Source organism: Coregonus clupeaformis, chromosome 18, assembly GCF_020615455.1.
Source record: "Coregonus clupeaformis isolate EN_2021a chromosome 18, ASM2061545v1, whole genome shotgun sequence".
In the NCBI taxonomy this organism is placed as follows: Eukaryota; Metazoa; Chordata; class Actinopteri; order Salmoniformes; family Salmonidae; genus Coregonus; species Coregonus clupeaformis.
This window is the reverse complement of record NC_059209.1, coordinates 50,238,454-50,263,755: the sequence shown is the minus strand read 5'-3', so window position 1 is coordinate 50,263,755 and position 25,302 is coordinate 50,238,454. Positions and strand designations below refer to the sequence as shown.

Genomic DNA, 25,302 nt, shown 5'->3' with positions numbered 1-25,302 from the left:
GGTGCACTTCACAAAATAGATGGCATCATGAGGAAGGATAATTATGTTGATATATTGAAGCAACATCTCAAGACATCAGTCAGGAAGTTAAAGCTTGGTCGCAAATGCGTCTTCCAAATGGACAATGACCCCAAGCATACTTCCAAAGTTGTGGCAAAATGGCTTAAGGACAACAAAGTCAAGGTATTGGAGTGGCCATCACAAAGCCCTGACCTCAATCCTATAGGACATTTGTGGGCAGAACTGAAAAAGCGTGTGCGAGCAAGGAGGCCTACAAACCTGACTCAGTTACACCAGCTCTGTCAGGAGGAATGGGCCAAAATTCACCCAACTTATTGTGGGAAGCTTGTGGAAGGCTACTCGAAACGTTTGACCCAAGTTAAAAAATGTAAAGGCAATGCTACCAAATACTAATTGAGTGTATGTAAACTTCTGACCCACTGGGAATGTGATGAAAGAAATAAAAGCTTAAATAAATCATTCTCTCTACTATTATTCTGACATTTCACATTCTTAAAATAAAGTGGTGATCCTAACTGACCTAAGACAGGGAATTTTTACTAGGATTAAATGTCAGGAATTGTAAAAAACTGAGTTTAAATGTATTTGGCTAAGGTGTATATAAACTTCAGACTTCAACTGTACATGCTGTGCTTTCTTCCTCCACCTCCTCTCCTCCCTGTTCCTTCTCCTCCTCTACCTCCTCTCCTCCCTGTTCCTTCTCCTCCTCTACCCCCTCTCCTCCACCTCCTCCCTGTTCCTCCTCTACCTCCTCTCCTCCCTGTTCCTTCTCCTCCTCCTCTCCTCCCTGTTCCTTCTCCTCCTCCTCTCCTCCCTGTTCCTTCTCCTCCTCTACCTCGTCTCCTCCACCTCCTCCCTGTTCCTCCTCTACCTCCTCTCCTCCCTGTTCCTTCTCCTCCTCCTCTCCTCCCTGTTCCTTCTCCTCCTCCTCCCTCTTCCTTCTCCTCCTCCTCTCCTCCCTGTTCCTTCTCCTCCCTGTTCCTTCTCCTCCTCTCCTCCTCGTTCCTTCTCCTCCCTGTTCCTTCTCCTCCTCTCCTCCCTGTTCCTTCTCCTCCTCTACCTCTTCTCCTCCACCTCCTCCCTGTTCCTCCTCTACTTCCTCTCCTCCTCCTCTCCTCCCTGTTCCTTCTCCTCCCTGTTCGTTCTCCTCCTCTTCTCCCTGTTCCTTCTCCTCCTCTCCTCCCTGTTCCTTCTCCTCCCCCACCTCCTCTCCTCCCTGTTCCTTCTCCTCCTCTACCTCCTCTCCTCCCTGTTCCTTCTCCTCCTCTCCTCCCTGTTCATTCTCCTCCTCTACCTCCTCTCCTCCCTGTTCCTTCTCCTCCTCCTCCCTCTTCCTTCTCCTCCTCCTCTCCTCCCTGTTCCTTCTCCTCCCTGTTCCTTCTCCTCCTCTCCTCCCTGTTCCTTCTCCTCCTCTCCTCCCTGTTCATTCTCCCCCTCTACCTCCTCTCCTCCCTGTTCCTTCTCCTCCCTGTTCCTTCTCCTCCTCTCCTCCCTGTTCATTCTCATCCTCTACCTCCTCTCCTCCCGGTTCCTTCTCCTCCTCTACCTCCTCCTCTGTACTCACCCTGCTGCTCCTCGTCTCGGAGGCGGCGGATGGCAGCTCTGATCAGTTTCCTCTCCTCATACTCATTGGCCCCGCGCAGCTGACAGACAGGACAGCCATTACAACACAGGGACAGTGATGCTCAGAACCATTCATGTTTCATGTGGACAGGGAGACAAACTCAGAAGGACATATAGAGATGCAGAAAGTGGCTGGCTAGTAATGTAACCATCTAGTCACTAGTCTAGGAAAGTGTGTGCCTATGGAGGTTTGTGAAATATTAGTATTGATGATGTCTAACAAGAAATTCACAAGTAGTGTGTGTGGTGTACATCACTGTCCTCACCAGTCCAGTCAGCTCCTCAATGTCCTGGATGGCTTGTAGTTTCACAGAGAGCACATTTAGGGAGTCCCCCAATTCTGACCTGAGATACAGAAACACACACAGAAACACACACTGACACATCAGAGTGCTGCTTATATGATAGTTGGTGATGCTTGACCCTGCATGTGTTAGGGTTGCCCGAGGGGCAGTGTAATCCACATTGGGAGACATCATGCAGTGTTATGGGCCTCACTGCTCCACTCGGAACTATAGCGTGTGATGGGCAGGCGGTGGAGTAACCCAAAAAAATGACAGCCTTCGGAAAAAAAGATTCCCCAGCATGAGAAACACGTAAAGGAGAGAGAAGCACACAGCCTGGCAAATACTTCCTCTTCTCCATCCTCGTATATCTCTCTGCCTCCCTTTCCCTCTCCTCATTGGAGGATGTGTGGAACTTGGAAGATAATATATTTTACATTCCTTCAGTGAGTAGCAAAGAATAACGTTGCTTTCAGAATGCTTTTGTTTGTGCGCGCGCACACATTTGGTTAATAGGGTACACATATTCCGCCTGCTTTAAAGGGTCATCTCCTGTTATTTTTGTAACCCAAGTAATCCAACTACCACAGCAAATATAACAGTCATTGTTCCTAATGTGATCCAGTAGGAGTAGAGATGTAGGAGCTTTGGGCCATTGTCCTCCTCATGTTGGGGATCTGTGAGGTCTGAAGCGCAACCCAGAACAGGAGTCAGCTAGGAGCAGCTGCCTGCTGGGGCCCTGCCTGGCTGCAGTAAAGCTGCTGTAGTAAAGACAGTCATTAATTAGCAGAGAGGAGCAGTAACCCGCCCACAGGGATTGGCCTAGACACTCCAGCCTAAACTCACTCACTACCATTACTGCCCAAAGAAAACAAATAAAAACTACAATGATGGGCACACAAAGGGATGTTGTTAGCCTGTTAACCCTGTTCCTAATTGGATTCTAATAAAAGCAAACTGGTGTAGTAAACAGATGACAGGAAGCGACAGTGGTATTAAGGCAAAGTCGTCAGTTGTCTGCTACGGCTGCGTGGCGTGACGGGTCCTGGCGGTTGCGCATCACTGAACCAGTAAAACGCAAAAGCCTGCTGTAACGGGTCAATAATGACTAATGAAATACAAATAAATAAAATGCAAGCAAACGACTGCATTGACGTCTTTACCTCCAGGGATATGGCTTCTAGCAGCCTAATAGAATACGTGTGCATTCGTCTGAAGGCTATGACATCGATACCGTCAGGGATATCAAATTAGAGGTATGAATAAATGTATGAGAATACATACAGTACATACCATTTATCATAAAATGTTATGCCTACACAGGTGAGTATTTGCGTAACAAAAAATGTTAAATGAGTTCGTCCAACTCCCCTGTCTCTATTATGGTTTTTCCAGATCTGCAGTGTCGTGGCCCAAATTCCCAGAAGGCCTCCCTGGAAAAGGAGAGGGAATGCTGCATCTGGGTTTGTGTGCTTGTCTTCTCAGAGTCTCCAGTCAACTCACCTGGACTGGTACAATCTGTAATAGGTAAGGGGTCTGTGTGCGTGCGTGTGTGTGTGTTTGTTTATATTCAGATTCAGGAGGCTCACCTATGTGCAAGTTGGTTCTCTTTGTCGTCGTTCTGGTTGAGACTTGTGGGCCGGAAGCGTTTTCTGGCCAGAGCTGCCTCCATGTTCTCCATCTCCCTTCTCCTCAGCTCTCTGATGGCTGAACGGATCAGCCGCCGCTCATCCAAGTCCATCGTCCCATCCAGCTACACACACAGAGGGAAAGAGCGGGAGTGTCAGCAATGGAGATCAAGCACGTTGGGACACACACATCTAAGAGAGCTGCCATGACACTCAACCTCTTCCACCACCATTTAAGAGCACGTGTACATCAACACACCCACCCACACAAAACACAAATGTTTCTAACAGACAACATGAAAATGGAGGGCCAGCAGGGCCCAGATGGTCATGCTCTATTTCCAGAGTGGCAATTAGCCAGTCCGGCTGTGCGGTGCTGCTGGAGCCTTTTGGCCTTTCCTCTGCCCTGTAAAGTCAATCCACTGTGGCAGTGCAGTCAAAGCACCTCCGGAACGGCTCCTTCATGCTCATCCCAGCCTCTCCATGGGAAACAGGCCCTACCCTCTTCTCTCCGGCCTGCCTCGCACGGTAGCCCTATCTGGCCCTCTGTTAAGACGTGCGTTTACACGAGAGGGCAGAGTTATGGCCACCCTGCCCCGCCGAACACACACAGCAGAATCCTCAGCATCTTGAAAATGTTATGCCTGATCTCTGATCAGTCATAGACCACAGAGTTAAATGTAATCCTGCTTTTATGAGTGCACAGTGTTAGATTTTTCCCTGCTTTGTTAAATTATCAAAGGAAGTTCAACATGGAGAGTGAGCAGTAGAAAGTGTTAGTTGTATATTGCTCTGTAAGAGCCAGGCAGCTTTGTATTGCTGCTGCTGCTGGGCCATGGCTTAGCTTCCACAATGTGGTGCGGAGTCATGGGGTCTGCAGGGCTTATGGGAGGTTTTATAGTTTGGCGACAAGTCATTTAACTTCAATAAAGTGCAGAGTGAGGACCACCTGAGCATGGAGCGGACAATGAGAAACAGACAGCATCCCAGCTGCTGCTGAGCTAATGGGCTCTAGGAGAGAGGCTGGGCCAGGCTGACTGTAAACCTACTGGGCTCTAGGAGAGAGGCTGGGCCAGGCTGACTGTAAACCTACTGGGCTCTAGGAGAGAGGCTGGGCCAGGCTGACTGTAAACCTACTGGGCTCTAGGAGAGAGGCTGGGCCAGGCTGACTGTAAACCTACTGGGCTCTAGGAGAGAGGCTGGGCCAGGCTGACTGTAAACCTAATGGGCTCTAGGAGAGAGGCTGGGCCAGGCTGACTGTAAACCTACTGGGCTCTAGGAGAGAGGCTGGGCCAGGCTGACTGTAAACCAATAGCCCAGGTACTATCCCAAAGACATTCATAGTTAAATAAAGGTTAAATAAAAATGTATAAATATCTATGGGTATGTAGCATTTCTCTGCTGTGGAGCAGTTCCCTGGGTGCTGTGGATTGCGGTTGACTGAGAGACCGCTGATGAAGTGGCTACTTAGCGCTCTCATCCCAAACCACTGAGCCTTTACATACACAGAAGTTGTGTAAGCCAGGTGCTTTAATGTGAGATTAATTCACCAGCACAAAAGGGAGTATAGGAGAGTGGAGAGGAAGCAGTCTTCCATCAGGTGGGACAGGCAGCAGGACTCTACTCCAGCATTGACAACAGCAACCTGTCAACATACGCAGGGATGAAGAGCCCCATCTCCTCTGGCAGACAGACTGCACTGGGAGACCTAACACATTTCTGGAACAGCCCACATGGCCCAGGCACGTCAGAAGTGTGCCAATGGCCCCTTAACTTACAGTAGGAGTGTGAGGGGCAGCAGGGGTTGTAAACTTGGGTGTAAACAGGACACCCCTGAACAGCCCCTGTGAATCGTAAAGGATGAACCAGGAGGTACAGTACTACTCATGGGGGAGGCACAGGGTCACTGGGTTTGAGGCCTCTCTGCGGTTTGGTAAAATACAGAGCTAAGCACCTCTTGCTCAAGGGGGCACACATATAATTTTGGGAAATGTCAAGTGTTGAGCTGACTGAGGAGAAAATGTGTAAGAGGAGAGAGAGAGAGAGAGAGAGAGAGAGAGAGAGAGAGAGAGAGAGAGAGAGAGAGAGAGAGAGAGAGAGAGAGAGAGAGAGAGAGAGAGAGAGAGAGAGAGAGAGAGAGAGAGAGAGAGAGAGAGAGAGAGAGAGAGAGAGAGAGGATATGTACAGTAGTTAATGGTGGGATTGGATGAAAGAAGGAGAGAAATTAAGGAAAAAGAGAGAGAGTCAGTCATGCCTAAAAATGGGCAGACAAGAGCAGGGTGGGAATGGCCAGGTCATTCCTCACATTCCTGCTGACTCAGGAGTGGAGAGAGGTGAGGAGGGCAATCAGCAACACACACAGCCAGGGACTGGGACAGACAGGCAGGCTCACACAGATGACACATGGGCTGGAAGCATGTCCAGAGTAGGACAGGGTTGAGGGTGCAGGTGGGAGAGGAGGAAATGAAAATGCACGTGTTCACTTCCACTCAGTTTCTCTCTCACACACTTACACCACACAGACACACACAGGGTGGTCCCTTTCTGCACAATGAGATTTTTGCTGCGTGAATGCTATAATTTTATTACATATCCCAATATGCTGCCAAGTTCTTAACTAGGATTTAGTGTTTTATTTTTAGTGATTTATAGATATATTGATTAATTTGTCAGACAACAGAGAAAGCGCCTGGAGCCGGAGAGAAAAACCAGTGAAAACAGGTGAGAGCTAGGCTACATCTAGAGCACAAATCAAGCACACCAAATACTCCACCATACGCAGCCTGTGTGGGAGGGAGTCAATCACATTCTTCTAAATTACATTAATTTCTGTTGATGATCAAGCGGAAGAATGTCATAAAAACTCTTTCTTCATCCCATGAACAGAGCATGTGACGGACTGCAGATGGACCGTGGTCTGGCTGGCATTACCAGCTGTCCAGATGAATTACCCCAGTCCTTACAACACAGACAGATAGACATTTAGATCACAAGATGAAACAATCTATAACTTGTGATCATCAGGACTCTGACCTTTGCCCCGTGCCGACAGCACGTTACTAAGTAACAGCATCAGGTGGGTTCCAAAGAGTCTCCAACTGGCCAATATGTTCACAGGGCTTAACCTAACGTCAACCCTGATTGGTCCAGACATGCAGGGTGAGGAAATGACTGTTGGCAGCAGGCCAGCAGCTGTAACCGTCTTTCCCTCCATCCGTCCATTTGGAAAAAGGGGGAAGAAGGAAAAGAAACACTCGTGCCAACGACTGGGCCGGTACAGGAAGGTAATGAGTAATGATAGAGCAAATAAAACATACCTTTCACTTGGGCGTCTGCCAAGAAAAACACAAAATACCAAAAAGAACCAGACACGGAAACACACACACAGAGTTATTTGACTTTTGACTCCTAGGTGTGTGTAATCGACACAGGGAGCCCACTGTAGTGGTATACAGTGCTTTCAGAAAGTATTCATACCCCTTGATTTATTCCACATTTTGTTGTGTTACAGCCTGAATTCAAAATTGATTAAATAGATTTTTTCCCCCTCACCCATCTACACACAATGACATAGTGAAATATCTAATTTACATAAGCATTCACAACCGAGTCAATACTTTGTAGAAGCACCTTTGGCAGCGATTACAGCTGTGAGTCTTTCTGGGTAAGTCTCTAAGAGCTTCCCACACCTGGATTGTGCAACATTTGCCCATTATTATTTTCAAAATTCTTCAAGCTCTGTCAAATTGGTTGTTGATCATTGCTAGACAACCATTTTCAGGTCTTGCCATAGATTTTCAAGTAGATTTAAGTAAAAACAGGAACATTCACTGTCCTCTTGGTAAGCAACTCCAGTGTAGATTTGTTTTATGTTATTGTCCTGCTGAAAGTTGAATTAATCTCCCAGTGTCTGGTGGAAAGCAGACTGAACCATGTTTTCCTCTAGGATTTTCCCTGTGCTTAGGTCCATTCTGTTTCTTTTTTATCCTGAAAAACTGCAGTCCTTAACGATTACAAGCATACCCATAACATGATGCAGCCACCACTATGCTTGAAAATATGGAGAGTGGTACTCAGTAATGTGTTGTATTGGATTTGCCCCAAACATAACACTTTGTATTCAGGACAAAAAGTGAATTTCTTTGCCAATTTTTTTGCAATATTACTTTAGTGCCTTGTTGCAAACAGGATGCATGTTTTGGAATCTTTTTTTTTCTTCTGTACAGGCTTTCTTTTCACTCTGTCAATTAGGTTAGTATTGTGGAGTAACTACAATGTTGTTGATCCATCCTCAGTTTTCTCCCATCACAGCCATTAATGTCTAACTGTTTTAAACTCACCATTGGCCTCATGGTTATAAATCTGAGCGGTTTCCTTCCTCTCCGTCAACTGAGTTATGAAGGATGCCTGTATCTTTGTAGTGACTGGGTGTATTGATACACCATCCAAAGTGTAATTAATAACTTCACCATGCTCAAAGGGCTATTCAAGGTTTTATTTTTACCCATCTACCAATAGGTGCCCTTCTTCGTGAGACATTGGAAAACCTCCCTGGTCTTTGTGGTTGAATCGGTGTTTGAAATTCACTGCTCGACTGAGGGATCTTACAGATAATTGTATGTGTGGGGCACAAAAATTAGGTAGTCATTAGAAAAAAACATGATTCCAAATTATGGGGGTATGTGTGTAGGCCAGTGACCCCAAAAAAATCATTTTAAATTCAGGGGTGTAAATACTTACTGAAGGCATTGTATGGCAGGAGAGGGAGAATAACGAGAGAAGGAAAGGAGGTGTAGACAGGGACACGTCCATAGTCCAGATGATTAGCAAGGGCTCCCTGTACCAATGTGCATTTTTCAAACTGAACCACTGTAGTGCACGGGTTACTAACCGTCACTTTGGTCAAACAAAACAACACTGATCAAGAAAGGAGCATTTCCTGAGCCGAGACACTATGCTCACAGTACTGAATGTTCTGTAGCCAGTCCAGAGCTCTCTGCTGGACCGAGAGCACTCCGCTCTACCGGGCTGTTCTGTCCTGATCACCATGACACTGTGGTGGGAAAGGAAGGTGGCGCCTCAAGATCCAGGCAGTTAGGGGTTCATTAGATGGTGCATTAGGAAACAGGGGAGGTGGGGTGGTTCTCACAGACAGAATAGACGAGGGAGGAGGTTGAAAAAAAAAATGGGCAAGCAGGCAATCCTGTTATCCTGTGACATTATAACCCTTTTAATTTCCTCCATCAAATACACCAAAGATCTGAAGTTATCAGCAGAGCTGGGAGCTCTGTTTCACTGCCCATGGGAAACGTGTCAAATGACTAAATGTACTGTGGTTAAAACGAGTATAACATTTTAACTTTTTTATAAGCAGTCTTTTAAAGGCATGCAGCCCCGTGGGAGTCAACTTCCTATAGACTAATGGCACATTTCCATGGAATGAAAACCTCAAATTTGTCCAAAAAGTAATTCAGCTGAAGTAGCCCAATCAATCACTGTCAATTAGCGGGTGATTATGGCGCACCAGGCCTTGCTCATAATGCCCACCAGCTGGGGACAGGCTCCTGAGGACACCACGGAATAAAGCACCAAGCCCACGTCCGTCTCTGCCTGTCTGTGGTGAAACACTACAGTAGGGAAAACAAACCAGAGCAGCTACATACCAGTCCAAGCCAAAATATCACCACAACAATGGGTACCACTTAGTTAGTTACATTGTGTCACCTACTTATCTACAGAATGAAGCCTTATAGCTAAGACTCAGACTATGAGGTCAGAGGAGGAATGCATCTCAAAGGTAGTCCTTGAGCAGTTTCAGCTTGCTTGTTACAAAGTTATAGTAAATATAGTGTCAAGGTTTAGTTGAAAAGTTGATTGCGAATTATATGCATGGCTAAGTGTCAGAAGTCATGTGGACCAGCCAAGAAAAAGAGCGGCTTGGCAAGGGATACATGGAGATGTGGGTGTTGCAATCACATACAGTTCAGTGCTGCTGGATTGAACTCAGAGCCACAACACCTCTGGCCAGTGCAGTCCAGGTCCTAACCACTTAGACAAAAATACATATAGCCATGCTCTGGTCCCTCTCCCTGTAGGCGAGGGATGGGCAACTCTAGTCCTCGGGGGCCGGAGTGGTGTCACACTTTATCCCCATCCCTAGCAAACACAGCTCATTAAACTAATTGCATTCTAAACTGAAGATCATGATTAGTTGATTATTGGAGTCTGGTGTGTTTGCTGAGGCAAAAGTGTGAAACCAATCAGGCCCGAGGACTGGAGTTGCCCATCCCTGCTGTAGGATGACGGACAGGCAGGCAGAGACAGTGTCTCTCTGCTGTGTGTCAGTGCAGAGAAAGACCAGCCTCCCCGTGGTACCGAGTGACTCACAATCACGCGGCCTGAGCAACGTCCTGCTGCTGCTCCACTCCAGTCTGTAGTCACTCTACATCACAGCCTACGTCTGGAAGGAATCCCACTCTCCTCCTCCTCCTCCTTCCCCCAGCCCAGTCTCAGAGCACAACAGACTCTCAGGCTGTGTTGTAACCTTTTGACTGACAGCGGGTGTGCACACGTATTGGTAAATGAAAAAGTATGTCTCAAATACAGTTAAACTGTTTGTTTTGTTCATTTGACAGGTATATACAGTGGGGGAAAAAAGTATTTAGTCAGCCACCAATTGTGCAAGTTCTCCCACTTAAAAAGATGAGAGAGGCCTGTAATTTTCATCATAGGTACACGTCAACTATGACAGACAAATTGAGAAAAAAAATTCCAGAAAATCACATTGTAGGATTTTTTATGAATTTATTTGCAAATTATGGTGGAAAATAAGTATTTGGTCACCTACAAACAAGCAAGATTTCTGGCTCTCACAGACCTGTAACTTCTTCTTTAAGAGGCTCCTCTGTCCTCCACTCGTTACCTGTATTAATGGCACCTGTTTGAACTTGTTATCAGTATAAAAGACACCTGTCCACAACCTCAAAACAGTCACACTCCACAACTCCACTATGGCCAAGACCAAAGAGCTGTCAAAGGACATCAGAAACAAAATTGTAGACCTGCACCAGGCTGGGAAGACTGAATCTACAATAGGTAAGCAGCTTGATTTGAAGAAATCAACTGTGGGAGCAATTATTAGGAAATGGAAGACATACAAGACCACTGATAATCTCCCTCGATCTGGGGCTCCACGCAAGATCTCACCCCGTGGGGTCAAAATGATCACAAGAACGGTGAGCAAAAATCCCAGAACCACACGGGGGGACCTAGTGAATGACCTGCAGAGAGCTGGGACCAAAGTAACAAAGCCTACCATCAGTAACACACTACGCCGCCAGGGACTCAAATCCTGCAGTGCCAGACGTGTCCCCCTGCTTAAGCCAGTACATGTCCAGGCCCGTCTGAAGTTTGCTAGAGTGCATTTGGATGATCCAGAAGAGGATTGGGAGAATGTCATATGGTCAGATGAAACCAAAATAGAACTTCTTGGTAAAAACTCAACTCGTCGTGTTTGGAGGACAAAGAATGCTGAGTTGCATCCAAAGAACACCATACCTATTGTGAAGCATGGGGGTGGAAACATCATGCTTTGGGGGTGTTTTTCTGCAAAGGGACCAGGACGACTGATCCATGTAAAGGAAAGAATGAATGGGGCCATGTAAATTCATTAAAAATCCTACAATGTGATTTTCTGGATTTATTTTTTCTAATTTTGTCTGTCATAGTTGATGTGTACCTATGATGAAAATTACAGGCCTCTCTCATCTTTTTAAGTGGGAGAACTTGCACAATTGGTGGCTGACTAAATACTTTTTTCCCCCACTGTATAAATGTGTGGTTTGGGTAGGCATCCTGACGGGCATCCAAAAGAGCTCAAGTGTGTACGGCTTAAATAAATATTCAAAACAAAGGATGAAAAATGTGTGTAGGTGTTTGTGTGTATGGTGGGGGGTGTAATACTTTCCAGAACGGGGGTTAGAGTGTAGCCAAAGCAGCAGATTGGATCAGCGCCTCAGACTCCAGTGTGAGGCCCAGAGTTAGTTTGTCCTTATAAGGGCATAGCACACTCCTCAGAGCCTGAGCGGATTACCAGCTGCCACTGAGGAAGCCAGACTGGCACAAGCCGAGAGATAGACAGGAACAAACAAACAGAGGAGAGTGATGGACTCAGCAGAGATAAATTACATATAACTGGAGGGTCTCAGTTGTTCTGCGGTCCAACATCATGTTATTGCCTTGGCATCCCACCACTAGCTAGCTGTTGGCTGTCATAAAAGAGAACTGAAAGTCCATCATAACAGACAGGTAAAACCTTCTGAACCATTCCCCGATGACACTGGCAAACATGAGTAATACATACCACACCCATTTATATGGAAATATGATCATAGTATATAAGGGCCTTATTGCGTATGAGATGGCTGAAAGACTAGTGGTTTCCTGCCTGGCCCCAGCCAGTAGCCTCCAAGGGGAAATAAATTACTTTAATATGCACTGAATAACCCAGGGCCAGATTACACCTCACTATACTGTGCAGCCATTGTCTTCAGAGGGGTAACACACAGAGAGAAAGAAAGATGGGAGAGGACGAGAGATGAAAGGGGGTTAGAGAAGGGATCCTCTTCATGCAGGGTCTGTTATGAGTTCCATGCATGGGCGGGCCCGGCTCCAAAAGGAGGCAAAAGGGGGCTTAGCCCCCTCAGTTGAAATGTGTGCTCCCTCAGTTTTAGTTATATGTCCCTATATAAAAATAGCAAAAAAAGTTTAAATTATTGAGTGACAGGTTGGTGCAAAATCTGTCTATTCGCTGTGCTGTGTTAGCACAATGGACAGAGCGTGTCGCTGTGGGTGTAGGGGGGCTGTGGAAAGCCACTGGGGTGGCTAGGTATGACTCCTTTGGGTTTCAATAAAAAGAGGGGAAAAACTCATCTGTGGTAGGCTAAATGAATAACGTGATACACCTCCGCCTGTAATATTTTATTTAGATTTATAAGGACGGGGTCAAGCTTACCATTGAAGCTGCTTCACTCAACTCTGCCTCACCACTACAGAGTTTAGTTAGCTTCTTAGCTAGCTGTAAAGTGTTAGTGTTATTAGCCTTAGCCTATTTAGCTAGCTCAAAACAGCTAATATGCCACTGCCACGATGGATATCAGAAATTGGCTTCGCCAAAGCACCCAAACAAAGCCAAAAGGAGAAGGAGAGCGATGAGCAGCAGCAGCAAACAACCAAGGCCGCAAGCAAGTCCAGCAGCGACGATGCTGCCGAGCTCCTGCTAGTTCCGCATGCAGAGCCTACCCACCCTTCCACAAGCACTGCCAGGATAATGACTCCACAGTCCCCACCTCCAACTGTTCCTGACGATCTTGGAAAAAAGGAGCCAGCCCAGGTTAGCCTAGAATCCTACACTAACCAGAGGTTTTCTGTCCAAAAACATTCATTTAATAGCAACTGGTTCATAGGAGACTGGCTGGAATACTTGGTTACTGCAGATGCAGCATTTTGTGTTGGGTCCAATGCTAACGCAGACAAGGCCTTCACCAAAGATGGGTATTCTAACTGGATGAATTCAAATAAGAATTTGTTCTTAATTGACTTGCCTGGTTAAATAAAAGGTTAAATAAATAAATAAAAGTTGTTTATTGTGGTATAGCGTGATATAATCAGAATTCAATATAATTCCAATGCAAGAACACCTGGGTATAGCTACATATCGGTATGTTCCATTATAGAAATACAGTGCCTTCATGAAGTATTCACACCCCTTGGCTTTTTCCACATTTTGTTGTGTTACAGCCTGAATTTAAAATGGATTCAATTGAAATTTTGTCTCACTGATCTACACACAATATCCAATATTGTCAGTGGAATTTTGGTTTTAGACATTTTTACAAATTAATTTCAAAAAATGAAAAGCTGAAATGTATAGAGTCAGTAAGTATTCAACCCCTTTATGTCAAGCCTAAATAAGTTCAAGAGTAAAAATGTGCTTAACAAGTCACATAAGTTGCATAGATTCACTCTGTATGCAATAATAAAGACCAGGGAGGTTCTGATGCCTCGCAAAGCAGGGCACCTATTGGTAGATGAAAATATACAAAATATAAAACAATAAACACTGAATATCCCTTTGAACATGGTCAAGTTATTAATTACACTTTGGATGGTGTATCAATACACCCAGTCACAACAAAGATGCAGGCGTCCTTCCTAACTCAGTTGCCGGAAAGGAAGGAAACCGCTCAGGGATTTCACCATGTGGCCAATGGTGATTTTAAAACAGTTAAAGTGTTTAATGGCTGTGATAGGCGAAAACTGAGGACATTGTAGTTACTCCACAATACTAACCTAAATGACAGTGAAAATTAGGAAGCCTGTACAGACAAAAAATATTGCAAAACATGCATGACCAAAAGTATGTGGACACTTGCTCGTCGAACATCTCATTTCAAAATCATGGCCATTAATATGGAGTTGGTCCCCCCACTAGATGTTGGAACATTGCTGCTGGGACTTGCTTCCATTCAGCCACAAGACCATTAGTGAGGTCGGGCACTGATGTTGGGCGATTAGGCCTGCAGTCGGCTTTCCAATTCATCCCAAAGGTGTTCGATGGGGTTGAGGTCAGGGCTCTGTGCAGGCCAGTCAAGTTCTTCCACACTGATCTCGACAAACCATTTCTATATATTTTTTGGGGGTAAAAAGTACCCTCCCCAATTTCGTGATATCCAATTGATAGTTACAGTCTTGTCCCATAGCTGCAACTCCCGTACGGACCTGCCAAGCCGCACTGCTTCTTGACACACTGCTCGCTTAACCCGGAAGCCAGCCGCACCAATGTGCAGCTGGTGACCGAAGTCAGCATGCATGCGCCCGGCCGCCACAAGGAGTCGCTATAGCGCGATGGGACAAGGACATCCCAGCTGGCCAAACCCTCCCCTAACTCGGAAGACGCTGGGCCAATTGTGCGCTGCCTCATGGGTCTCACAGTCACGGCCGGCTGCCCTGCAGTGTCTTAGATCGCTGCGCCACTCGGGAGGCCCGACAAACCATTTCTGTATGGACCTCGCTTTGTGCACGGGGGCATTGTCATGCTGAAACAGGAAAGGGCCATCCCTAAACTGTTGCCACAAAGTTGGAAGCACAGAATCATCTAGAATGTCAGTGTGTGCTGTAGCATTAAGATTCCCCTTCACTGGAACTAAGCGGCCTAGCCCGAAACGTGAAAAACAGACCATTATTCCTCCTCCACCAAACTTTACAGTGAACGCTTTTCCACTGCTCCAGAGTCCAATGGCGGCAAGCTTTACACCACTCCAGCCGATGCTTGGCATTGCGCATTGGTGATCATAGGCTTGTGTGCGGCTGCTCCCGACGAACAGCTCCCGACGAACAGTTATTGTGCTGACGTTGCTTCCAGAGGCAGTTTGGAACTCGGTAGTGAGTGTTGCAACCGAGAACAGACGACTTTTACGCGCTACAGCACGCTGCGGTCCCATTCTGTGCGCTTGTGTTGACGTCCTCTCTGAAATCCCAGAGCACGGCAACTTGCATGATGGGTAGCCCTACTCCAAATATGGAACATGTTACCCTCACGAAACAAATCTAACTGAAGCTCTGCACGATCGATTTGTTGGTCTTAAATCAGGGAGGCAACAGAGGGAAGTCCCATGGGATGGAACATGGAGCTTGTAGCACAATGGGATGTCTAGAACTGGAACATGGTGTTCAGCTGGTCCAGCCTATCCTACAACACAACACGGACAGGAGCAGATACAAATCAGCTGTGTATATCTAGGGAGCACCACCATTTTAAACACTAACAAGGAAAGCAAAACATCAACATCCGCTAGAGGACGTCTTTGGTGGATCTCAGGAAATACCTCTATCCTGAGGGACTCCAGACAGGAAAGTGTAAACCCCAGTTATGTGCTTTCACTCTCTCCCTGTCTGTAAATCAGTGTTTCCCAACTCCGGTCCTTGAGTACCCCCAACAGCACACATTTATGTTGTAGCCCCGGACAAAAACACCCGATTCAACTTGTCAAGTGCTTGATGATTAATTGAGAAGTAGAATCAGGTGTGCTTCTCAAGGGCCACAACAAAAATATGTTATTTTGGGGGTACTCGAGGACCGGAGTTGGAAAACACTGCTAAATAACTAGCCTGTCCGTCTGGTCCGAAGTAAGGTTTGTTTTTAGTTTAGACTATTGCTTCTTTTGAAAAATAGTTTTAATGAGTTGTGCTTCACATTGGTTATGGCACGTGAGGGTAGAGACCATGACACCGCTGTGTGTGTGGTGTGTCATAGTGGGTCTGCAAATCCCCATCTCACACCTGGAGATGATCTTTACAGGCCTGTCTGATATACAGCTCATGGAGGAGGAGAGGAGCTGCTAAAGAGCTCTAGCCAAATACACTCTAGTACCAGGTCGGACCCCCGTTTGCCTCCATAACAGCCTGAATTATTCAGGCAATGTTATTCCACGCCTCAATTGTCTAGTGTTTGTGATCGCGTGCCCACTAGAGCTGCTTCCTCTTGTTTATAGCTGATAGAAGTGGAACCCAGTGTGGTCGTCTGCTGCAATAGCCCCTCCATGACAAGAACCGACAAGTTGGGAGTTCCGAGATGCCGCTCTGCACACCACTGTTGTACTGTGCCGTTATTTTCCTGTTTGTGGCCCACCTGCTTGCACAATTCTTACCATTTTCCTTTGACCTCTCATCAACGTTTTTGCCCACAGGACTGGATGTTTTTTGTTTGTCGCACCATTCTCGGTAAACCCTAGACACTGTTGTGCGTGAAAAGCCCAGGTTGCCGGCCGTTTCTGTGATACTGGAACCGGTGCACCTGGCAAAGACGATCATACCACACTCAGTCACATAGGCCACTCGTTTTACCCATTCTAACATTTAATCAAACAGTAACTGAATGCCTTGATGCCAGTCTGCCTGCTTTATATAGCAAGCCACAGCCACGTGACTGTCTGTAGGAGCGAACCATTTGTGACTGCGGTGGTATACCTAAAAAACTAGCCACTGAGTGTATGATGGTAGAGGTGACGAAAAGAGAATGTAAGAGGACAGGGGAGCGATCTCCGTCCATCATTATTACCCCAACGTACGCAATAAGCTTCCAGGCTGGACGTGAAGTGTCAGGGCTGTCATGGCCTGGGCCAGGCTGAGGGGAGAGGGCGGCTGGGGGACCAGCAGTCACTGACAACGGCTGGCTGAGGGTTGTCACACAGGCGACTGTAAACATCTGTCAAACGTCCCTGCTGGGATCACAACACCTGCTCCATGAATCTGAAGCAGGTATTTGCCAGAGAACGCAGAAGACAGACATTTTTCCAAACTCAAGATCCCCAAAGTGTGAGGTCAGACTGGGTACACCTGGCCCAACCAGGCCCCTATATAGCCGTCCTGGAGAAACCCGGAGGATGAGGAAAACGCCTCCAATTCCTTTTCCAGAGCTTTCAGTTTGGCCGGGTGTTGCTGCAGACAAGCAGCCCCCAAAGCCCTGCCTACTGCTTTACTTTATAGAGTCAGACCAGAACCCTGACAGTGGAATATCAAGATCTATTAGGACGCTCAAGAACGATTATACATATTTTTTATTCTTACATGCTGTTCTGCATAAACTGAACCGAGTTGGACACTAACAGATGTGGTTCAGGTTAAAAGTCTTGCAGAATAGACCAGCTGTGGAAAGGTCTCTCTTGCACTTCAACCTGCAGCTCTCTGGATGTCCTCCCTTTAGTCTGTCAACACTGGACCACACTGCAGCTAGCAGAGGGATAGAGTGGGAGTCACACAGATGTCCAGGAGTCAATTCATTTCTCAAGCCTGTTTTTTCCTGCTAGTTCCCCAGGCACTGCAGGACAAATGGGTAACATAACTTATTCTGTTGGAAATACATAAAGAACTTCAAATACATTTATGGTTTACAAGTCGTGAATTTACAAATAGAAAATATTTGACTGAATATCATGCCATTTTGTTTCAGCTTACAGCACATGGCCTATAATATTTGATAAATAAAACTAAACATCCATAGTATATTTACTCAAAGCTATTGTTCTTGTATCAAAAACATTGCGCAATACAATGGACTAAAAATAACCCATACTATAAATGTAGCCCATCTCAAAGTTCATTGCATTTTTTCTCACCACTACTGGGCCAAAAATACTATTTTAAGCACTTGTCAGAGAGACAGAAGTTTCCTGTCTTATCAAATAAACATGTTCTGCCTGATCTCCCTGGCTTGTGTGTTCTAACGTTATAGTCAGTACGTATGACACCACCACCACATTGCTGTCAGTCAATGACGTGATACACAGTCATCAGTTGAGCAGTGGGACATAGAACTGTGGTTGTAATGCTAATATAATAGAGGGTCCACACAAGTCTAATGACCGTGACAACACAGTCATTGGGCATTGTCTGATGTAAGACAATGGTCACTGGGTAGAGAATACATGAAGCCTTCCTTCATCCTCATTTGTTCTACTTGAGAATAGAGGAGCTTTGTCCAACATGACATGACTAGAAACGCCTGAGAATGACAACAGGTCCAGTGGAGTGAATCAGGTGTGCCGTTTGCTCACATACTGTATAGCTTTCCTCGCTCTGGGTGAGGTAAACACCAGCCATAAAACGTTCAAAGGTAATTCCATCTACCAATCAGGAGATTTCTGGGTTATTGTAAACCAAGGCTCAAATGGGTGTTATCAATGGTTTCTGCTCTGAAACTACCTGGAATCCTCTCTACCAGCGTGTGTGGCAGCCTGGTATCTGTAAGGCATGCAGCAGCTTGAATCCGGGGCCTACTCTGAAAATACTCAAGCATTAACTGCACCTTCTTCCCACAATCAGAGGGGAAACCAAGAGAGGGCTGGTTTTCTTGATGCCTCAACGGTCAACTTTAATCAAAAACTAATTTCTAGCTTTGCAATGCCAGTCTGCTGTAACTTGTGCAGCGCAGCAGACTGGTTCTGCCTTTAATGGTTTTAAGAAGGAGGTGTTAGATGGTGATAGCAGGGAGAGGAGTGGAGACGTCTTAACCCTTTACACTTGTGGGAATTGGCCTATATGGATAAGGCATAATTGAAATGTTTCTTACAGAAGAAATATGAAATGCATATGCATAACCTTGGCAGCAATTGAAAGGGAACAGTTTGGCAATTATGGGAAAATTATTAGACCAAAAGGTGAGGACAACAGTTCACCTGACACAAGACTGAATCCAAACATTAAAACTGTTGATTTTATTTGCATTTTACACATTTACTGTACTTTTCTCCGCATTTGTTGATAACTAAATCTGAAAATACTCTGGATACATTCAGTAACATAAGAATATTTCTGTAAAATGTGGGGTAGCTGCTACACAAGCAGTGTTTCCCCTAGGATTTTTTCCAACAGCAATAGCCAAAGTTTGAGAGGCCGTCCTCTTGGCCGCAGAGACAAAATCATTATGTTTTAAAGCAAATTTCCTGCAATTCTACACACTTTCCTATGGCTTATGCAGTGTTCTTATGCCATCTGAGTGACTCAAAACATAACAAAATCAACAGGGGCCCCAAGCCATGAAATATTTTGAATTTTAGATTCTTCCTGACTGTCTAGTTTTTATTTTGGTGACTGTTTGTTCTTAAAGATGAACTTATGAAAAAATATATATAGCTCCATTATCTTTTTTTACATACTTTATATGTAAAATATACCAGTTTTTAGTCGTTTACACTGAAAACTTTTACCATCCCGAAATTATTATTATTATTTTTTTTAAATAATACAGTTGAAGTCGGAAGTTTACATACACCTTAGCCAAAGACGGAACAGGGAGGAGAGGAGGAGGAGATGGAACAGGGAGGAGAGGAGGAGGAGATGGAACAGGGAGGAGAGGAGGTAGAGGAGGAGAAGGAACAGGGAGGAGAGGAGGAGGAGAAGGAACAGGGAGGAGAGGAGGAGAAGGAACAGGGAGGAGAGGAGGAGGAACAGGGAGGAGAGGAGGTGGAGGAAGAAAGCAAAGCACATACAGTTGAAGTCTGAAGTTTACATACACCTTAGCCAAATACATTTAAACTCAGTTTTTCACAATTCCTGACATTTAATCCTAGTAAAAATTCCCTGTCTTAGGTCAGTTAGGATCACCACTTTATTTTAAGAATGTGAAATGTCAGAATAATAGTAGAGAGAATTATTTATTTCAGCTTTTATTTATTTCATCACATTCCCAGTGCGTCAGAAGTTTACACATACTCAATTAGTATTTGGTAGCATTGCCTTTAAATTGTTTAACTTGGGTCAAACGTTTCAGGTAGCCTTCCACAAGCTTCCCACAATAAGTTGGGTGAATTTTGGCCCATTCCTCCTGACAGAGCTGGTGTAACTGAGTCAGGTTTGTAGCCCTCCTTGCTCGCACACGCTTTTTCAGTTCTGCCCACACATTTTCTATAGGATAGAGGTCAGAGCTTTGTGATGGCCACTCCAATACCTTGACTTTGTTGTCCTTAAGCCATTTTGCCACAACTTTGGAAGTATGCTTGGGGTCATTGTCCATTTGGAAGACCCATTTGCGACCAAGCTTTAACTTCCTGACTGATGTCTTGAGATGTTGCTTCAATATATCCACATAATTATCCTTCCTCATGATGCCATCTATTTTGTGAAGTGCACCAGTCCCTCCTGCAGCAAAGCACCCCCACAGCATGATGCTGCCACCCCGTGCTTCACGGTTGGGATGGTGTTCTTCGGCTTGCAAGCCGCCCCCCTTTTCCTCCAAACATAACGATGGTCATTATGGTCAGTTCTATTTTTGTTTAATCAGACCAGAGGACATTTCTCCAAAAAGTACGATCTTTGTCCCCATGTGCAGTTGCAAACCGTAGTCTGGCTTTTTTATGGCGGTTTTGGAGCAGTGGCTTCTTCCTTGCTGAGCGGCCTTTCAGGTTATGTCGATACAGGACTCGTTTTACTGTGGATATAAAGACTTTTGTACCGGTTTCCTCCAGCATCTTCACAAGGTCCTTTGCTGTTGTACTGGTATTGATTTGCACTTTTCGCACCAAATTACGTTAATCTTTAGGAGACAGAACGCATCTCCTTCCTGAGTGGTATGACAGCTGCGTGTTCCCATGGTGTTTATACTGGCGTACTATTGTTTGTACAGATGAACGTGGTACCTTTAGGCGTTTGGAAATTGCTCCCAAGGATGAACCAGACTTGTGGAGGTCTACAATTTGTTTTCTGAGGTCTTGGCTGATTTCTTTTGATTTTCCCATGATGTCAAGCAAAGAGGCACTGAGTTTGAAGGTAGGCCTTGAAATACATCCACAGGTACACCTCCAATTGACTCAAATTATGTCAATTAGCCTATCAGAAGCTTCTAAAGCCATGACATCATTTTCTGGAATTTTCCAAGCTGTTTAAAGGCACAGTCAACTTAGTGTATGTAAACTTCTGACCCACTGGAATTTTGATACAGTGAATTATAAGTGAAATAATCTGTCTGTAAATAATTGTTTGAAAAATTACTTGTGTCATGCACAAAGTAGATGTCCTAACCGACTTGCCAAAACTATAGTTTGTTAACAAGACATTTGTGGAGTGGTTGAAAAACTAGTTTTAATGATTCCAACCTAAGTGTATGTAAACTTCCGACTTCAACTGCATATTTGAGTGGCAACAACAATTTCGCAGCGGTGGCCTGCCGCTGCTAAATGAATTTGATTTGATTTGATTTATTAGGATCCCCATTAGCCGATGCCAATAAGCTAGTCTTATTGGGGTCTGACGTATAACGAAAAAGACAGACAAAATACATTTAAAAACATTAACATGTAGTGTGTGTACATCTATCAGTTACACATACATGTCAATACATACACACAACAAGTAGGTCATATGGGGGAGAGGCGTGGTGCCGTGAAGTGTTGCTTTATTTGTTTTTTGAAACCAGGTTTGCTGTTCACTTGCCCTCTGATTACAATGAAGACCAAGACGTGCCGCTCTGTTCTGGAACAGCTGCAGCTTAACTAGGTCTTTCTTTGTAGCACTTCACCATATCACTGGACAAAAATCAAGATAAAACTAGAGCCTGCAGGACTTGCTTTGTGGAGTGTGGAGTCAAAAAAGCAGAGCATCTCTTTATTACTGACAGACCTCTCCCCATCTTTACAGCCATTTAATCTATATGTTTTGACCATTACCGTTTACAATCAAAGGTTACACCAAGTCATTTAGTCTCCTCAACCTGTTCAACAGCCACAACATTCATTACCAGATTCAGCTGAGGTCTAGAACTTAGGGAATGATTTGTCCCAAATACAATGCTCTTGGTTTGAGATGTTCAGGACCAGTTTATTACTGGCCACCCATTCCAAAACAGACTGCAACTCTTTGTTAAGGGTTTCAGTGACTTCATTAGCTGTGGTTGCTGATGCGTATATGGTTAAATCATCAGCATACATGGACACACATGCTTTGTTTAATGCCAGTGGCAGGTCATTGGTAAAAATAGAAAAGAGTAGAGGGCCTAGAGAGCTGCCCTGCGGTACACCACACTTTACATGTTTGACATTAGAGAAGTTTCCATTAAAGAAAACTGAGTTCTATTAGATAGATATCTCTGAATCCACTATATGGCAGTGGTTGAAAAGCCATAACACATAAGTTCTCAATAACAGGTTATGGTCACTGAAATCTAATTCTACAGCTCCCAATCTTCTTATTATCAATTTCTTTCAACCAATCATCAGTCATTTGTGTCAGTGCAGTACATGTTGAGTGCCATTCTCTATAAGCATGCTGAAATTCTGACGTTAATTTGTTTAATGAGAAGTTGCATTGTATTTGGTCAAACACCATTATTTTCAACAGTTTGCTAAGAGCTGGAGGCAAGCTGAAAGGTCTGCTATTAGAACCAGTAAAGGCTGCTTTACCACCCTTGGGTAGCGGCTTCCCTCCAGGCCTGAGGAATATAGGGGAAACACTGATGAGACAAATAAATTACAAGGGTTTGAGTGAGAGGACTAACTGTTGTCTCCAAGTGGCCACACTCTTCTCCAAAGTGTGCAGTTCCTTTGTCATTTAAATGCACTTTTGACTCAAAAGAAGAGTCATCATTTTGGTGCGCATAGAAAGGAGTCTTGAGTGCATTGAGGTGCGTATGCCACAGTGAATTTTCTTCACAATAGACAAACATAGGCTCATTCTGTTCAGAACAACCCAGGGTATGACGCCATGTCATTTTGTAACTGTGCATCAAACATAGTGATCATAAATGTTGACACTGTATATGACATGAGTTTTATGATATGGAAATGTGAAGTGCACATTTGGACTCACAGGTGTCTGGCTTGCTTGTTTGACAGTGGTATTTATTATAATCCTCAACGTCTCATGTGACGACCCTCCCACTCTGTCTGCCGTATTCTCTCTTTGCTCTTGTTCCTTATTAGGATGCCGGTGGGCGGAGTTGGGAGGGTCGTCAGCTACATGGGAAACACCTGGGCCGGGTGTGTCCCAGCATAAATGGAACTCTTCCACATTCATGAAGGAGACTCTCTCCAGGCAGATACTTTGACTTTGGTTGTGGTATTTTTGTGGCCTTTTTGGTTGTTTGCTTTGGCACCTCTCAACACTTTTCCATATTACATTTATGCAAGCAAACACTCACTTACACTACTGATTACTGATTACACACCCCATTGTTATTTGAGTTAGTTTACTTTAGTCTCCACGTGTCTCCCTTTTGTTACGAACTTGAGCCGGTTCGTGACACTCATCTTTCAAAATGCATAGTCCTCTTAATTTATAGCATTTCCCTCACTCAGACAAAACATATGCAAAAGTTGCCCAATTAGCGGGAGGGATGGGGGATACTTATCACATGAGATGCTCAAGTTCAGAATGGCTATTGGTTAAAACCCATACAGCGCTGTGAAGAGCAGAGCCAGAGCTCTGAAGTCATGTATAACATTTTACTGTACAGCCACTGTGTTCCAATTTAGGCGTTTATCAGTGCCCAAATCTGCCATTTTCAACCCATACATGGGTACGAGTGTAAAGGGTTCAACACATCAACAAAGTGTAGCCCTTTGAAAAGCAAAAATATTGGCCTCTGCAACCTAATGTAACAGACTTACTGCAAAAGACAAACATGAAAACAGAATACCCAGAATATCCACAACATCTATGTATAAATAAACCCATATTGATTACATAATTCAGTGTACTTCTCTGATGGAGTTCACATTTCTGAGCAGGTCTCTTGGGACCTGAGAACCTGGGACTGATGTGTGCACCTCCAAAACAAACCCATTCCTTCTCTCCACTCTTTACCCCAGAGCCCCTGTCACCACAGAGGAGGGCCCCCCAGAGAGCCATAAACCTCTAGCCTGGGGGTCCCATATGTCGCTGGGCCTGAACTACTAAATTTTTTACATGTGAATCTCTCTCGCTGGAGAGAAGGGGGGGCACAGAGAGACATATCAACGTTTGTTAACTAGGAGGTCAGAGCCGGTTCGTCGCTGACCTGGGCCTCACCTGCACACAGGCTAGAGCAGAGGGAAGGAGGGAGGGCCCACTGCAGATTCAGAGGCACTGTAGAGGGGTGGGGAGGCAGCTTGACACCAGGGATCTGTCAGACTGTCAGTCTCATGCGAGTGAGCAGGTGCGCCCCTTCTGTGCAGGTGTGACAGAGCAGCCCGTGGCGAGAGGGTGGGGAAAGCAGCACTGAAAGAACCTTCTGTCTAAAACACCTGTGAGATGTCACATTGGCTCACAGCTGAGAGCATAATGATTAATAATCATCATACAGCTAGCTAGTAATCAGCTTACCTGAAAAACTGGCCCACTGTTTTTTTCTTTAACATCACAGGTTATTATGAGGACCGATGGCAAGAAAAACACAGATGTCTCCCAATTTTCTTAAAACTGCTTCCTTTTTTATTTTCCTTTGGAACCGCTGATCATGAAGGACTAGATAGCGATAGTGAGTTTACCCCCCCCGCCGTTGCTTTCATAAAGCTTTCAGATCAGCACAAAGACTCTAAAAAGTTGCAAAGGACTCCATGTTCACTTAGGAGTATTGGGACACATGTTTTCAAAGGAATATTGACCCTAGCATTTGTCACTGCTCTGTGATCATGGCTTTCCTTTCTGCATTTCACACTAGACAGGAGTAGTTAAGCTCTCGGAACCTGCCTCCAACAGTTGGTGTCAAAAAGACAGAAGTCCCCAACTGATGATTTTGTGTGTGTTTAAGGAGCTGAGACCAACTGAACAGTGTTTTTCCTGGTTGCTGTGGAGGGGAACGAATGAGCAATATACCAGCATGCAGGCGGCGGACTGAATGGAAGTGTATTCATGAGATTAGTGCCGTTAAGGAGACCACCATATGACCTACTAGCTGTTTAATTCATTAAGCACAACTGTGTTCGTGTGCGTGTTTATTCCAAATGTGTTTTTGTAGCAACGCCACACCAGCGTTCCACAATGCCTGTAGTAAATATAGGCCAATCCCAGTTCTACCGTTAAATTCTTGTCAATGGCTTTCTTTTTTACCAGCTTCCTGAGTAGCAACAGGTTATAAACCCTCTGTTCAAACTGCTACCCTGCTGCTGGAGCCATGTTAATTCATATTCTAAACCATCGCAACTCAGATGATTATTTATATATTTTTTTTAACAAACCCTTGGATGCTGTGGGCCATATTTTATTGGGAGAAAGAAAAA

The 25,302-nt window shown here is 45.0% G+C and overlaps 1 protein-coding gene across 5 annotated transcripts in view; it reads right to left on the bottom strand.

The window, feature by feature from the left end:
- Window positions 1-25,302, bottom strand: part of LOC121530944 (smoothelin) — a 78,441-nt gene that overhangs the window by 44,934 nt on the left and 8,205 nt on the right. For all 5 annotated transcript variants that reach the window (XR_006661973.1, XM_041836338.2, XM_041836340.2 and 2 more), the window contains exons 2-4: window positions 3,518-3,681; window positions 1,911-1,989; window positions 1,586-1,664 (exon numbers count right to left, since the gene is read on the bottom strand). Coding sequence is in view for 4 of the 5 variants with exons in the window: in XM_041836338.2 (XP_041692272.1) it covers window positions 1,586-1,664; window positions 1,911-1,989; window positions 3,518-3,681 (322 nt within the window). In the remaining variant the exon portion in view is untranslated. The remainder of the gene's footprint in view (window positions 1-1,585; window positions 1,665-1,910; window positions 1,990-3,517; window positions 3,682-25,302) is intronic.